Source organism: Megascapheus bottae, chromosome 7 (genome assembly GCF_031878675.1).
Source record: "Megascapheus bottae isolate mThoBot1 chromosome 7, mThoBot2.hap1, whole genome shotgun sequence".
Lineage (NCBI taxonomy): Eukaryota > Metazoa > Chordata > Mammalia > Rodentia > Geomyidae > Megascapheus > Megascapheus bottae.
This window is the reverse complement of record NC_143515.1, coordinates 40,066,038-40,083,888: the sequence shown is the minus strand read 5'-3', so window position 1 is coordinate 40,083,888 and position 17,851 is coordinate 40,066,038. Positions and strand designations below refer to the sequence as shown.

Sequence of the window (17,851 nt, the reverse complement as noted above, 5' to 3'; positions counted from 1 at the left end):
AGACCATCCCCTAAACTTGGGAACCTTTGTTTACATGACAATTTTCTGCAGACACTTAGAATGAAAACCTATTAAAAGCCATGTATTATCTTAGCTTCAACAGTCAAAACATTGTTAACAATCTTTGTGACTCATTCATAATAAGCAAGAGTATGACAGATATGGGGTTTAAAAACCAGGTATGAGGGGCCGGGAGTTTGGCCTAGTGGTTAAAGTGCTTGCCTAGCATGCCTGAAGACCCGGGTTCGATTCCTCGGTACCACATACATAGAAAAAAGCCGGAAGTGGTGCTGAGGCTCAAGTGGTAGAGCTCTAGCCTTGAGAAAGTCCAAGGACAGTGCTCAGGCCCTGAGCTCAAGCCCAGGACTGGCAAAAAAAAAAAAAAAAAAAAAAAAAAAAAACAGGTATGAATCAATAATCTTACTTGTTTAGGACTAGGTTGGCTCATCTCAACTTTATTGAGGATTCCTTTAGTTTAAATTTGATTGTTTTCTAAAACCGATAGTTATACAGTAATGTTCCATAAATGAGGGAACATAAGACAAGCGATCTTTATTTTCCCTTTCAGTACTGGTTTTCTTATAAACCTTTCTTCATCAATAATCACGTCTCAAAAGTTAAAGGTTGGATAGCATAATTTGGGCTATAATTGGTATTCCTTTGCTCTGTAATCCTTTATGCTCTTTCCTGGTATATCTATGGATTTTTTTCTTATTGCCATGATGAATTACTGCTATAGAGTCAGAACAACTGTACAGCACCCCCCCTTCCCAGTTCCAGCCCCCATTCCTTGTTTAGCCAGGAAAAAGCACATTTTCTAATAAAACTGCTAGCTGTGTCACCTTCATTCTTTTGAACACTCAGCTTAAAAGTCTGACTTCTCAGTTTTCTCTCTGATCATCCAAGAAAGTTTGTATCTACCTTGTAGCTCAGAAAGAAAGTCTAACCTAACGTGACTATGATACAGGATAGTTTATCTATGACAATGACTAGGAAAACTCTTGATCTTAATTACTCCATCCTCTGTTGGCAATTACCAAAGACAGGCATACTGCCTTCAGAAAAATCAAATTATTAAAAACATCCAGTTTTATAAAGTACAAGAACTGTTTCCATAAGCATTTTAATATTTTAAAATGTTAAGGAAAATCATACCTTGACCTAGCCAGAGCTATCACTGTCAGAAAAGATTTAAAGCAGCAAATGATTAACAATTCAAGAAAACTGAACATTATTAATTTTAAAAAGTAGGAGACAAAAGGTGTACTTGGGTGTGAAGGAAGACTACTATGAGACTACCTTGGCTAAAGGAGGTTAACTGCAGTTGAAAACAGAATTCAATTTCCTCAGAGAGAAACCTGAAAGCCATCTCTACTCTATTAATGAAGATTCACCATTTTTAATACAGAGGGGTCCTTTTTTCTTGCTTTGTTTCTAAGCTATCATGGGGTATGTAAAGAACAGTGATCATAAAAACGAAATGAAAGGCAGGTATGGTAGCACCCACCTGTAATCCCGGCACTTGGGAGATAGAAGCAGATGGATCACAAGCTCAAAGACAACCTGGGATACATATAGAGATTCTGTCTAAAAACAAAAAAAGCAAAAACAACACTTTTGCTTTTGACAAAAATCTTGTCTGATACAGGAATTTTGGTATAAAAATATGTTACAGTCCATCAGCACACCTGTCTCTGTTCTTTCCATAATGTCTACTTTCCTTTGTCTTGCTCGCCCCCTCTTCCTTATTAGAATACACATCTGATGGAAGGCAAGGATGTTTTTGAAATAAGATTTGGTGTACACCAAGAATTTAAGTACAAGTTATAAGAATCAGTAGGTAAAATCTGAGGGCACGGCACTTATATGAGTAATTCCAAAAGTGCAGGTTGAGACCATGTGCTCTAAGCAAGATTAATGCTTAGAGCATAAAGAGAAAGGAATGGATTCTATGTCACTAAATATGATAAACTGGATTGAAGAGACAATTTTAGAATTGCTTATTTTATAAAGGAATAGAGAACAGGGCCGGGAGTTTGGCCTAGTGGTTAAAGTGCTTGTCTAGCATGCATGAAGACCCGGGTTCGATTCCTCAGTACCACATACATAGAAAAAAGCCGGAAGTGGTGCTGAGGCTCAAGTGGTAGACCTCTAGCCTTGAGAAAGTCCAAGGACAGTGCTCAGGCCCTGAGCTCAAGCCCAGGACTGGCAAAAAAAAAAAAAAAAAAAGGAATAGAGAACAAAATTTTGACAAATTCTCAGTCTGTGTCAGAACCTGCAACACTCAAGGAAGGTTCTTCAGATACCTTGAGGAAAAAGGTGAAGTACTCACATGCTATTATACAAATATACCTTATGATGAGTTATTCCTATGCTGCTTTACATATACCAGGGATTTTTTTTTTAGTGAAGTAATAAGCAAGTGCAGCTTCAAGAAGATAACTTGGTAAAAGATTCTTATGTCTCAAATGTCTGTCTTTCATGTTATGTTTGTTGACTAATATGGTAGATGAGGGGAAATTGAGTTCCCTATACAAATTAAGGAACTTATATACATGAAGATGACTTTGATGTTAAGCCATAAAAATTTCCTTCCTTGACAATGCTCTTGGAGACACTAAACAACATTGTATGCAACTTGTAAATTGTAAAGAAGCAACTCTCTAAAAAAGGTCCCATTATTTAGCTCCTAACAACTTCTTTTATTTATAAGAGATGATTTCCAAAGAGAGACAGATGAAAGTGTGACATATATTAAATACAAACTTCTCATGTAATTTAAATGGATATTTTAAAGTATAGGGTAGACATGTAGTTTCCACTTCTGGTTACCCATTCTCAGTTATACAAAAAAGAATTCAGAGAGGCAAATTCAAATATCTATTTTGAAAAGTATTTACTTAGTTTGAATAAATTAATTGCAAATAAAAATTAAGCTACAATATATAGCCTGAATAGAAATGACTAGAACAAATACAACACAAGACTTGATTTCCTTGCATTAGTCACAAATCATGTGACAATCTAAAAAACTTCAAAATCAATTATATTTCTTTGAAAAGGGGTAACAGCAGTTACTGATACATCACAACTAATAAACTTATAATACAAGTTTCCTGACATGCATTTCCTGAGTGAACCCAAATGATCATTTTTTAAAACAAAGAATTTTGACACAGTAAAATAAAATAGTTCATGGCTTCTAAGCAACAAGTTTTTTTTTTAAGAAAAAAAGTGATATAATAGGATAAAGTTATGCTACCATAAAAATTTGCTATAGTCAATTAAGTATGATACAATTTTTCAAACTAAAGGAAATCAAAAGACTAAAACTAAAAATGATTTGTCTAATCTAAAAGTGTATGGATTTCTACAAGTGTCAAGAGTTTGATGTAGTGCAATTTTCTCTTCTTGTGGAGCATTTAAAAAAGGGTTTGTGAGGAACAGAAACATTTTCTTGCTTCTGAAAGCAAAGGATGTCCTGGGGTATGAGAATAAACAGACCTTGCAAGTTTGGTCCTTCCCTCTGCTGTCACTGATGCTCACCTGACAACCAAGCACCCACTTGAGTCATTCCACAGGCAACTCTCCTTAGGATTCAAGCCTACAGTTAAGGCTGGTCTGCTTTAATGTGGGGAGGGGTGGCATTATTATCATCCAATCTTTGATATCTGTACATTTTCTAATGCCTGGATAAAGCAAAATATAGAATTAACTAAGCATTTCTGTTTCTAAAACAAATAAACTGACTATCTTTTCTCATTGTTTGATACTTTTTTTACCACAGAAATGAATTTTTTTCTAGAAACAGTGAACAGATGAGAACCGTAGTTTCTATCCAAAAAATAAACCTGCCAAATGCTGCTGATTCTAAAAACAGATTAGTCATCATGGAAGAAAAATAGATAATCTAGATTAGATTGCATATTCAAAGGAGTATATAAAATGTTTTTTAGCATTAAGTTTTTGTTCTAGTACTACACATGAGAGAAACATTAAGGAACAAATCTTCCTGATTAACTTCATTGTGGTTAAAAACAAATACCGCTTAGACAATGGTAATTAATATGAATTTGGTTTTATGAAGTATTCTAATTCACCAAATTCCATATTTAATGGGGTGAGGAGAGAGGCTCTCTTGTCCTTCTTAGGTCAGCAAATCCTTGAGCTATGTGCTCACTACACTACCATTCACACTGAGAGTGTGACACCATCATTACCATGCTACTCTATCAAGAACATTCTAATATATTTTCTATCATAAAGATAAATAGAAAAAAGTTAATATACATGTTGCTGTATTTTACAATGTTTGCAACAAACTGTAAACTAACATAGTTTGAACCAGCAGTACCCTCAGTTATACAAAACAATTTCTCAGCACTGAGGATGGGTGATTCAAAAACACTAAAATGAAGGCATCAAATTAGATTATGTCTTTTTTCCTCAAAATATATTTTCAAAACTCAGAATTCAGAAGTCTGGTACTTTCAAAAATTCCTTTGCTTGAGTTTACCAGATATTTGCTCAGAAATTGCTACTGTTTATTATAAACATTTAAAAAAATTCTTCATCTTAATGCAAATGACCAGAGCAGAGAAACTGATGTGGACAACAGGTTGAAAAACCCAACTCACTTAGCTTATAAATTTATAATGTAGTCCTGGAGGACAACTGTCTGTTAGTCTAGAGGTCCTTGGAAAATAAGTCGGATGTAGCCTTGTTCACCAGCCAACTGATGTGCACAAAAGGGACAGGCTGCGTGAAAAGTGTGAGTACCATGAGGAAGAGGGATCTGGGACCAATAGGCCGTTGTCTTTTCTGAACACACATGCCCACAGGGGCTGAACGCATGGGTTGGAGGGCCGGCGTCCACATAAAATCCAGCTTCACATCCAAGCCACAGAGGGACATAGGGACCAACAGACCTACACATAGGACATTCACGATCTTTTCCATCACGTTCTTCTTTGTTTCCCCAGTTATGATAGCCATGTACATGGCCGCAGTTTAGATAGACCCATGGTTGTTTTTCATCTACAACATCTTTCCTCTTCATACTAGGAAAGGCTAGTGTGTTGAACCCTACAGGGCACTGAGGTCTTGCTGCATTGATTTCCTGTCTTAAAGCTTCTAAATGCTTCACAGTAGGTGTGTGGGAAAGACCTTCCGCAGTACGCCATAGCAATGTTGCACCACAGAGATCAATTAGTGAGCCATCTTGTAACTGATTGGTTTCAATTTCCACCTGAAAGAGAGGAGAATCAAAAGATACACTCACCACTATGATCTGGATTTTAAATGGGTTTTGGGGATATCTTGAGTAACTTCTTCTTAAGCCAGATTTCCTAGGATTACTAAGAAGTTGAGGAACTCTAATAGCCATCAAGAAAACATAAGTTTGAAAAACCAAAGATAAATTACTGAACACTAACATGTCACTTTTTTAGCCTAAAGACAACTTGTGACAAACACAGGGCTAATGAAATTGTAACATTTTCTTTTTTTTTTTGGGCAGTCCTGGGGCTTGAACTCAGGGCCTGGGCACTGTCCTTGGACACTTTTTGCTTAAGGCTAGCACTCTACCAGCTAAGCTACAGCACCACTTTCAGCTTTTTCTGGTATGTGCATGCTAGGCAAGAATGCTATCATTAGGCTACACTCACAGCCCAAGCCTAGTTTTTAAATGAAACAAACACAAAGATAGAAACAGAAAGGCAAAAATATGGTTAAATCTAGAAAAGTTAAGCTTTAAAATATATTAAAATAATGTGATAGAAAAATGCTTATTACTTTCCTAATTGAAATATTAAGAGCTCAGAGCAGTAGCTCTTATATGTAATCTCAGCTAAGGAAGTAAAGGTTAGGGTGATTATTGTTTGTGGCCAGCATGGGCAAAAAGTACAGATGTGAGAGACAGACAGGAAGATCCTAATATCCAGTTTCAAAAAAAAAACCCCAAACCCTAAGCTATCATTGTCTTCTAGTGTAGTATTTCTTAGTATCTGATAATCAAGCTCAAGCTTAGTTCCCTTTGTCAGTGATATATTTAAGAGGTTTTATTGTTTGTTGTAAAATACATAATGATATGCCGAGTGCCAGTGGTTCAAGCCTATAATCCCACCTACTCAGGAGGCTGAGAATTGCAGTTCCATGAGACCTTATCTCCATTAACCACAGAAAGCACTAGAAATGGACCTGTGGCTCCAGTGCTAAAGCACTAGCTTTGAGGAGAACAGTGCCCAAGCTCTGAGTTCAAGCCCTAGGGCCTCCCCAACTCCCAAAGTGCATATATATATATATATATATATATATATATATACACACATATATATATATATTTCACATACATATACAAATTGATAATCCATTCAGTCTAATTTATCTCATGTGTTCACTGTAGTTAATAAAAAGCTACACATCAATAGTTACCATTTTTCCTCTCTGCTGAGCTGATCGGGTTTCACGCAGGCTAAATACATTTCCACACACTGATATTTCTCTCCATATTCCAGGCTTGGAGTCTTCGGTGAACCCATTGCGTGGATGCATCACAAGAACACCATTAGTGGTTAAGCCGTCCATCTGCCCATCAGATGTTTTCCACTTGGCAGCTTTTTCCTATCAAGAGAGTAATGTATTACCATTTATGTGCAATTTGGAAACAGAAGCTGATGAAAGAATACACTATTTAGGAAGAAATTTCTTTACCCCAAGAAAGATATTTTTTGATGAATCAAATCCTGCAGCATAAATCCGTGCTGTGTAGGGAGGATTCCGTTCACATATGATTCTACAGGCAAATCTTGATATAGTGCTCTGAACTGACTGTGTATCAGAATTACTTTGACTTCCAGGAACTGTGTCAGTTACTACGAAATCAATAGGGCTTTCAGTTGACCGACCAATCTAAAGGAAAAAAAAAATATATATATATATATATATAAACCTATTCAAAGAACACAGTTCTAAAAATCCAATCAAGAAAGGCATGAGATAAGAACATTAAACCTCTGAAATTTCTAAAGCTCAAATGCACTTAACTTGAGGGGCATCTATACCCTTGAAAACTAATCTATCAGAGTTCCTGATGTTCTAGTCACTTTCCCAGTTAATAGAATTAACTGGGAAATTCTGACAGAATTCATGAAACCCTTAGGGAATGAAGAATTCAGGATAGTTCAGATTTCTAGATGGCTGTAAACTAACCCTTTCAAAGTATAAATACAAACTACCAGTTATTATTCTACCTGGACAGTTTCAGAGAAAGTATTGATGACAAGTAAATGTTATACTCTAAATACCATTTATATAAAGCTCAGTGCAATGCAATGTTTTTAATTGCAGTGAAAGATATACACAAACACTGGTCCTAAGTTAAGGGATTATGCTGAGGTCTGGTCTGATGTGCACTGCACAAATTTAGCTATTTCTTTACTGTTAAGCTATCAGCTACCATTTGCTGCTTTGGGTTTAGTAACAAGCCTCCAATTCTGGTATGAGTTGAGAAATCAAATAATCAACTTCAAAGAACAGTTTCAAAAGGTTCTTGGCCTAAGAATTCTTGAGCACAGAAAAGGAATTTTAATGTGAGGATTTTGTAGCATTTATTTTATACACCTAGATATCTTCCTGAGACCATTTGTAACTATTAAGAGACATAAACTGAAACGTTTGTACATGCTCTTAAGGAATCATTTTCCTGGGGTTGGATGAGAATGATGTGAAAAGATTTGTATTTTTAAAGCCAATAGTAGCAATTATAGAAACTCTTAACATAAATCATACATTGTTATCTGATGATATTTGTATAGGCTTCTTCTCTTTATAATACTTAGAACCTTTTCCTTCTTTCTAGCTCATTTTTTTTTCTCCTGAGACTTGAACTCTGAGCCTGGGTCTTGTCCCTGAGCTCTTCAGCTCAAGGCTACCACCCTACCCCTTGAGCCATAGTGCCACTTCAGTTTTCTGGTGATTAATTGGAGATAACAGTCTCAAAGAGTTTAGTGCCCAGGCTGGCTTTAATCCTCAGATCTCAACCTCCTGAGTAGCTAGGATTACAGGTGTGAGCCACCTTGCGCAGGCTAGCTCATATTTTTGAGACAGGTTTCAAGGAAGAGTTCTGGATGGGTAAGGATAGCAGAGAAATACCTTCGGGTGTACTAGCCAGTAATTAAGTTACATTCAGTTTGGAAGTTGAAAAGAAAAAGGAAAACGATGGAAGGGATGACAAAAGTCACAGAGGTTTAAAATAAATGTAACTATCAGTTTGTTAATGTATTTATTACGAAGTATTATCATAAAATGGAAGAATGTAGGTACTGAGAAAAAAATATAGATTCTACAAAGACTAGGATTTTCTTTTTTCCTAGACAAGGAATCAATGACTTCAAATTTATGTTCATCCTGCCTGAGCCTCCAAGTGGTATGATTAGGGGTGTATATTCGCCATGCTTGCCCACCCAAAGAACCCTTAAAAAGTAAGTGCTTGCACTCAGGCATCACATGTTATTCTAATTACTCAAGGGGCTGAGGTCAGAGCATCAAGGTTCAAAGAAAGCCATCTTGGGCAAAAAATTCAGTGATAATCCATCTCTAAAATAATTTGGACTAGTAAAGCATTTGGGCTAGAGTTGTGAATCAAGCAGTAGAGAACCAGCTAAGTAAACAAAGCTGAATAAGCATGAAACCCCAAGTTAAGCTTCTGTATCAGCAAAAATAAGTAAAATAAAAATCTGAGCCTCAATAGTTTCTTGTATCAGTACATCTTTACATAAAACTCTTAGTGTTTTATCCCTATCACCAAGCATAAAGTCTTTTTTACTTAATTTGAATAATTTTAGGGGATAACTGGTTGGTTAGTGAATATAAAAGATTAGCTATCCTCTTCCTTTATTTTTATTTATTTTTTGGTACTGGTCCTGAGGCTTGAATTTCTTGAAAGCTTGAGCTTTCTCAAGGTTAGTGTTCTACCACTTGAGCCACAGCACCACTTGTGGTTATTCCTAAGAGTTTTTAATAGGTAGCTGGCACAATTCTGTGCACTTTATACATACAAACTCATTTAAGATTCTTAACTGTTCTGAGGGAAATGCTGTTACCTTCACTTATAGGACACAGAGGCATGCAGCAGCTAGACATGTTTTCCAGGAATTGATTCCAGAGTCCATATCTTACAAGCTACAATGACTTTTATATATACTGTTTAGAAAAACCATACAATTTAGCAAGATTATAATATGATAACCCCTAAACTGAACATAGCAAGAGTCACTGACAATTGATTTTGAATTGAAATGATTTTAGTGCTTTATTTTGTTCTGTTTTAAAGTTGATCTATCTTTCAGAGATTCACAGTGAAATATGAATAATATGAAGACTACCATGGTCAGGAGCAGATGAGCATCTAGCAATACAGACAGAACAAATAGAACAAGATCGGCCATGATTGATAATTGTTGAAGCCAAGTGAAGAGTACATTATAGTATTCTAGATTCTCTTCCTTTGGTGTTTTTTGAAATTTCCCATAATAAAAACTATTTTGAGAGAAAAATACATAGTTAAGTTTATGTGGTAAAACATAAGAAGTATAAAAATATAACCTTTACAAGAAAACATGATAAATTACAGTATGAGGTTATTTTTTTTAAGAAAAAAATCATATTATAAATACCTGAAACATATCCGTGTTGCTGTCATGAGTATATTCAACCACAACTGTCTGGGCCCGAGACAAAGTATATGATATACTGTGCTGGTCCTTGTTGCTTATTGCCTATGAGTAAAAAGGTTAATGGTAAGAGTAAGTACTTAGCTAATGTTTTGTGGAAAATCTTTTCACAAAAAGGCAAAAGTATTTGTCATATATATGACACACTAATGTATTTACACCCTGAACATTAAGGTAGAGACTGCTGCTTCATGAGGGATGAGTGTACAGAATACTTTGAGGCATTTATAGAATAAGAACTAAATGTAAAAAATTATCAAAACTATATAAAAGTTTGTGTCTCCCTAATTTATAAAGTGATTTAACCAAATGCCACAGAAAAACTGAAAATAATACTCAGTACTGTCTGATAAGGAAATAAAAAAATCTTATTTTTAAAGAATGGGAATCTTATTTTTAAAGTTACCCAAATAATTATAAAGTTAAAGCAATACTCAGAAAGTTGTTTCTTTAACCATTATGTGATATAGATGACAAATAACTGCCATATGCTAAGTTACATATGGAAAAATTCATAGAAATAGATATAACACATATATATTTGTAGTTTTGATCTATTCCAAAGTAAAAAAAATTTTCTAAAAAGAATTTTTCAGTTTTCTTTTTAAGCATTTTCTATGTAAATGAGTTGAAGATAATATCAGAAGGGAAAAACTTAGTCATTATACAAAGGAAGTGGAAACAGGTTGTGTAAAAGAAAATAAACCCAAAGACAGAGTGATTATACATAGCAAAGAAGCTAAAGAAAAAAGTTTTCTAATTAGAAGTTTGACATAAAAGTTTTAATTTTTAGCTAACCAGTGGCAGATAAAGGTTTTAAAATAATAGCTTTTAAGATTAAAAAAATTAATTTTCAAATCTAATGATAATAAACAGTATCTGAGGTACTATATTAACTAGCTAGCTTTATCAAAACTTATAAATGCCCTTTTAGCATTTTTGTTGATTTCTTTCAAGGAAATCATACATTATAGACACACCTCTGTCTTCTCATATGCCTCATCCTATTTTCCTTTCTCTAGAGATTTATGTATTAATATACTCACAAGCATTATATATAATTAATACACAGATTTAAAAATCTACACCTGAAACTCAACCATTTTTCAAATAATTGCTATTCTGGATTTTTTATTTTTGGTGGAGGAAGACAGGGTCTTACTGTATATATAGTCGAGGCTGGCCTCAAACTATTAACCTTTCTGTTTCAAATTGTCCTGAGTATCATCATACTAGGCCTAAAAGTTAACTTTTTTTTTTTTTTGGTTGGTCATGGGGCTTGAATGCTGGGCCTGGGCATTATCCCTGAGCTCATCAGCTCAAAGCTACCACCCTACCCCTTGAGCCACAGCAACACTTTTGGTTTTCTTGGGGTTAATTGGAGATAAGAGTCTCATTGGCTTTAGTGCCAGGGCTGGCTTTGAACCTAGATCCTCAGATCTCAGCCTCCTGGGTAGCCCAGCTTAAAAGTTAACTCTTAATGACAAAACAACCTAAAAAATCTATCTTTTTAAATGTGCTTTAAGATTGTAATATTTACTTCTTAGTTGTTACACTTACTCTTAGATTGGGAATAAGAACTATGAAAAGATAAATTTGAGCCTCAATGGATTAGAAGGCAGTTTTTTTTTTTTTTTTTTGGGGGGGGGGTTTGGCCAGTCCTGGGGCTTGAACTCAGGGCCTAGGCACTGTCTTTGGGCATTCTCAAGGTTAGCACTCTACCACTCGAGCCACAGCACCACTTCCACCTTTTTCTGTGTATATGGTAACAAGGAATCCCAAGGCTTAGTGGATGCTAGGCAAGCACTGTACCAGTAGGCCACACTCCTGGCCCAAAAGGCACAGTTTTAATCCCTTAATGCAGATGATTGGCAGAAAAAAATTTTTTTCCCATGATCTCACTAATATAATCATTCAAAAACTAAAAAAAAAAAGACTTTTGTTCAACTCTGATTCCTAAGATTTTTGTTGTCTAGTAAAGATGAAAAAAGGAAAGATAATGATACCAGGAAGGACTGAAAGCATGAAAATTGGGAAGATGGTTATAAAAGAGAATATTAGACTTGTGTGCAGGTGGCTCACACCTACAAGAAACTGAGATCTGAGTATCACAGTTTGAAACCAAGCCAGGCAGGAAAGTCCATGAGACTCTGGTCTCTAATTAACTAAAAAAAAAAAAAAAAAAGCTGGAAGTGGCTCTGGTAGGTGTGCTAGCCTAGGGTTAAAGTTCAGCGGGATGAGTGAGTCTACTAACAAAATACAGTAAGACAAGCAAACAAAAAACAGAATGTTTTACAAGTAAAGATGAGTATTCTTCCCTAAAAGTAGTTCATAACCAGAGGTAGTATTTGGTGTTTAAGGGCATCTGAAAGTAAGGTAATGTATTTTTTGGCCTCTCTTGTGATTTGGCACTTACGGGTGGGAGGAAAATATGAAATGTCTTATATTATGTGGAATAGCCCTGCACAATGAAGGACTAGAAGATCCAATATGCCAAAAGCACTCCTGTGGGGAAATATTGTAAGAAGCTCCTCGAATTGCGATGAACAAACTATTTACGTCTACTACCTGCTAAGTATACGCTTATTGCAAAGGAGCAAAATGAAATACCTGAAAAAAGAAATTGTCTTTCTATACTCACTGGTTCCCAATTAGTAACAGAGAAGCCATATTAAGGCTTGAGACCTGTTTTGCACCCCAAGCTATATATGAAACAAGGCAAAAATCCAATTAATTTTGAGGACTAGACTATTCTTTAAAACAAGGTCACATATGCCAGCTTTACAATCTCATTCATTTAATGTAAAGACATTCCCCAGGTACTACAATTCTAAGGCACATCCCAGGGCTATACAGCTAAAGCTACAGGTACTTCTAGAAGTCAAAGAGCTCTTTGTTTTAAAAATAATATAATGTAACCCTTCTATTAATTACAATAAAATACATGAAAAAATAATTTGCTCATCATAGTATCAAATTTAATCGATTATAGAAAAGCTGAAAGTAAAGAAATTCAGGGGAAAGGTAAAGGTCTGAAGTCTGAAATTCCCTCTACTTGTCTATCACTCTAGGAAAAGTACAAGTATCCTGAAATAATGGAAAAATTACTGGAAACTTTGGTAAAGAAAGAGACTAGAAGCATTGGGAAGTGGCACTGTGGCTCAAGTGGTAGAGTGCTAGCCTTTTGCTGAAGAGCTTAGAAAGGCATCCCACAGAGACTAGAAGCATTAATAAGTCAATGGGGTGTGTGTAGGGGTTGGTTTGTATTGTGGATATAGCTATTTGTTTCCATTGTTTTGCTTCAATATAACCATTGAGGTTTACTTCAAAACAAGTGCACTATGCAGAGCTAGCATTCTACCACTTGAGCCACAGCACCACTTCCCTGACAATCTTTGATTCTCCTGTGTAGTTGGTCCATCTGTGGTAAAAACTATCAAAGTTACAAAACAAATAAAAAGAAGAGTATCCACAGAAACTTCAATTAAAAACCTTTAGTTAAGAAATGACTTAGTCCGAATGGCTTCTAAGAAAGCCATCCCTGTGATGGATGGCTGGACTTGTCTTAATAAGGAATGGGAATGATTCCTTCTAATTTCCACCCACTGATTCTAATTTGTCATTTTAAAGTCCACTCGCCCACCCCACCTCCTCCACACCTGCAGTCTTTAATACTATTTCCAAAATTTCATCTCCAATCCAAACAAAAAGAAATTTCTCAAATAGAAATGTGAGGGGAATGCTAGGGAATAGAAACACATTAAAAAGCTTTCAATTTCTGTTATTTATTTAGCTTTAATTTTTGTTTATTTTTTATTTTTTTACCTTAGCGGCCTGAGGAGTACATGCAATATGCACAGTGCTGGGCTTCACCCCATTTGCCTTAGGTCTTTTAAACAAAGCAAACCTACTTTTCCTCCTTCCTCTATCGCCATTTGGGAGAGACCCATTATACCTGATGGGAAAAGAAAACAAAGTTTAGGTGATTTAAGAATCACACAAGTATAAAATAAATAAATGTTTTGTAGAATCAATTTCCAATGATCTATTAGCACATGTCAATTATTAGCAATTGATGACCTTTAGACCAATTCAGTACCAAACTAATTACAATGAAGAAGTACTTTTTATGTCTCACATTTTATTGAAAGACTAAGGTATATGTGACTCTTTTTTCTTTTTCTTTTTTAAAATATGATTGTGTGTGTGTGTGTGTGTGTGTGTGTTTTGTTTATTTATTTATTTTTGCCAGTCCTGGGCATGGACTCAGGGCCTGAGCACTGTCTTTGGGTTCTTTTTCTCAAGGCTAGAGCTCTACCACTTGAGCCTCAGCACCATTCCTGGCTTTTATCTACGTATGTTGTATGAAGGAATTGAACCCGGGTCTTCGTGCATGCCAGGCAAGCACTCTACCACTAGGCCAAACTTCTGACTCCATGTTTTGTTTTTGGGTTGGTCATGGGGCTTGAACTCTGGGCCTGGGTGCTGTCCCTGAGCTCTTCAGCTCAAGACTACTACCCTACCCCTTGAGCAACAGTACCACTTCCAGTTTTCTGGTGATTAACTGGAGTCCCACAGACTTTAGTGCTTGGGCTGACTTTGAACTGTGATCCTCATATTTCAGCCTCCTGAGTAGCTAGGATTACAGGCGTGAGCCACCGTGCCCGGCTTTTGTGTGTATTAATATAACATCTAAATGTGGTGGATGTATTGCTTTAAGTAGAAACTTCAGCCAAGTGCTTGTGGTTCATACCTTTAAGAAGGTCTAGGATCATGGCTCCTCAAGTAGTGGCAGGAAGTCTATGAGATTCTTATCTCCAATTAATTACTACCCCCTCAAAAAAAAAGCTGAAATCAGATCTGTGGGTCAAGTGGTAGAGTGCTAGTCTTGGTCAAAAAAACCTCAGGGACAATACCCAGGTCCTGATTTCAAGTGCCAGGACTGGCGTGCGCATTCATGCATGTGTACATTGGTACATGTACACACACACACACCCTAAAGAACTGACACAACCTAGGAAAAGTTAAAAACAAACCCAGACAAGTACTATGTACCAAGCAATACTGAGTTGTAGTCTAATAAAAGCATGTCACTTAATCTTGCCTTTTTAAAACCGCCAGACTGGCATTTTTTACTTTTTCATTGAGGCATAAAGAGTATTTAATAATAATTATTGTTCACTGCTCCTGTCCCCGACAAAGTCTTTGATTCTCCTATGTAGTTAGTCCATCTAGGTAGGAATGAAGCAGGGATTAGGGATGGATTTGAGGTTGGATGAAAAAGCAATTGAAAAATGGCTTGCAAATAGTAGCTTTAAAGAATAAATCACTTTTTAAAGATAAGAGTTTATTCAATGACTGCATATATGGAAAATAAAACAAAACATTGTACTAGGAGAAAGCGCTTGCTAATCTGATGGTCTTGTTTCAAGGGAAAAGTACAGCCCCTTTGTTAATACTTTAATTTTGCTATTCTAGACTGCATGTTGTCATCAGCCTTGTGGTGGACAGGCCCTGACTTATTCTTTTTCTGGATCTGGGCTCTTTAGTTCCCAGGTTATGTTCCTAAATTCAATTCTCTTTTCTAAGCAATAGCAGAAAACAGGTTAACTGCAGCTGGTTCTGCTCTTGGACTTATTTTCATTTTAGGTCATTAAATATTAGATATATAGTTAATTACTACTGCTAATGATGAAGTGGGAAACATTTAGGCTAAAAGAGAGTTTAAATCTACATACTAAGTTTAAAATCCCATTCTTCAACAATTCTTGAATTCTTTGGGGCTATACCACTAGCCTGGCTTTTTACTGGTTATTTGGAGAAAGAATTTTGTAGGCATTTCTGCTTGGGCTGGCTTTAAATGGTGATTTTTCCGAGCATCAGCCTCTTGAGTAGCTAAAATCTTAGGAGACTTACAGGAGTAAGTCACCAGAGCTTCGCTCAATTATTATTATTATTATTATTATTATTATTATTATTATATTTTTTGTGGGTCATGGGACTTGAACCCTAGGCCTGGGCGCTGTCTTGAGCTCTTTAGCTCAAGGCTACCATATCCTGAGCTTGGGTTTTGTCCCTGAGCTCTTAAGCTCAAACCTTGAGCCAAGTCCCACTTCCCAGTTTTCAATAGGTTAATTAGAGATAAGAATCTCTTTTGTGCCAGTCTAGACTTGAACCTTAATCCTCAGTTCTAAACCTCCTGAGTAGCTCTTAGCTCAAATTTTTACTAAAAGAATTAAGTCAGAACAGTCTTTTTCTGGTAGTTAAAATACTATTAAAATTTATATGACCTATAGTTACTATACACTTTATGATTTTTTTGTGTATGGTACTAGAATTTTAAATTTAGGACCTTGTGTTTACTAGGAAGGTGCTCTACCACTTGAACCATACTCCTAAGCCTTTCTTTTGCCTTAGCTATTTTTAGTTAGTCTTGCATTGTTAAGAGTCTGGAACTAGACACTAACTTCCACACTCCTACTTATCCCATTCTACTTTCATCTCCTGCCTAGCTGGGATTACAGGTCAGATTATGCGGTCATCATACTCAGTTTATTTGTTGAGGTAAGTCTTGTTAACTTTCTTCCTAGGCTGGCATCAAAATGATCTTCCCAGTCTCTGCCTCTTAAGTGGCTTAGTAGCTTGGTTGACAGTTGCACACTACCAAGCCTGTCCCAAGTTTGTGATATGTAAGGGTTTTTCTTTTTTCTTTTTTTCCTTTTTTTGGTACCAGTTCTGAGCTTGAACAGCTTCTGTGCTCAAGGCTAGCAGTAAAGCACTTGAGCCACTGCTCCACTCCTCATTTTTGGTGGTTAACTGGAGATAAAACTCTCATAAACTTTCCTTCCCAGGCTGGCTTCCAATGATAATTCTCAAATATCAGCCTCCTGAGTTTTAGGTCTACCCAGAAGAAACCTCCCCAGTCCTAGACAGCATGAAGCTTTACCAGAAATCACCTACCTGAAACTAGTAATAATAATCACCTATAACTGTTAGTCATCTGACTGAGTCAGCAAAAAGATCCCAGGTTCTGAGGTCATTTCCATAAGTGCTGTGGCCACACCTTCTCCTTACCTTTCCCTATATAATCTCTCTCCATCATTAGCTGCTACTTGCTACCTGCTGCAACCTGCCACACTCTACATCCTGCTCTTGAGTCCAGCTTGACAGTTTGGCTCTCCCAAATAAACTCTTCTGCTTGAACCACAGGGTGGCAATCCATATACCAGAGTAACAATGATTACAGGCATGAGTCACTGGTGCCCAGCTTTAAGTTTGGTTTTTGTGACAGATGAGGCAGAATGATGAAAGGGGTAACATTGGTCAAGATATACTACATTCATAAAATGACAGGTTGAATTGAAACCCCTTTGTACAAATACTTAAAAGATAACAAAAAAAAGAACAGGAAAATAGATCTTAGATGATCTTGCCTAATTGTTACTATACAGGAGAGGAAACAGGTCTATAGGACTGACTAGCTCCAGATCATACAGTTAGCTGTGCTGGAATAAGTACTAGAATCTAGTCTGCTTCCAATTAAGCTCAGTAATTCTGCATTATTTACACCATCTGAAACAACAGATTCTCACTTGAACTATTAATCTAATTCTCAAACATTGCAATCTCTAGAGCTGCTTTTTTTAATAAGCAGAGAAATAATAGGTAGAAAGGATATTTTGCAATTTTCAGCTTCTAGGATCTCTAGTTAACAGTGTGCTTTCATTTTGACAATTATAGCACGTTTGAGTTGAATAAATTGAAGTACTAGAGTCACCTATTATTCATAGACTGTTTTTCTGGGAGTTCAATAAACAAGAATATTGTGAAAGCAAACAAGCAGCTAAGTCCTGAGCTTCCTTCTCCATCATTCTACTGTTTTTATACATCTATATATCTTCTTTTGTCTATAAATAAAGCATAGTTGATCTTAAGCACAAATCAACTATTTCAGAGGTACTAAACAACATAAAAACAGAAAGTGACATAAAATGACCCAAAGGAGGCAAAGGGATAGGGGGCCTTTTGGTAAAGTTGGCTGAATAGTGGAGAAAAGTATTCTAAAAGATGGGATAAAGAAAGCAAACTTTGTTCTTTATGCATCAAGTTTATGCCATAAT

The 17,851-nt window shown here is 36.1% G+C and overlaps 1 protein-coding gene across 3 annotated transcripts in view; it reads right to left on the bottom strand.

Moving 5' to 3' along the window:
- Nucleotides 1–2,691: 2,691 nt before the first annotated feature.
- Peli1 (pellino E3 ubiquitin protein ligase 1) overlaps nucleotides 2,692–17,851 on the bottom strand; it is a 196,454-nt gene continuing 181,294 nt past the window's right edge. For all 3 annotated transcript variants that reach the window (XM_090336819.1, XM_090336818.1, XM_090336820.1), the window contains exons 3-7: nucleotides 13,557–13,686; nucleotides 9,675–9,776; nucleotides 6,712–6,909; nucleotides 6,433–6,621; nucleotides 2,692–5,248 (exon numbers count right to left, since the gene is read on the bottom strand). In XM_090336819.1, coding sequence (XP_090192945.1) covers nucleotides 4,682–5,248; nucleotides 6,433–6,621; nucleotides 6,712–6,909; nucleotides 9,675–9,776; nucleotides 13,557–13,686 — 1,186 coding nt within the window. In that variant the 3' untranslated portion in view covers nucleotides 2,692–4,681. The remainder of the gene's footprint in view (nucleotides 5,249–6,432; nucleotides 6,622–6,711; nucleotides 6,910–9,674; nucleotides 9,777–13,556; nucleotides 13,687–17,851) is intronic.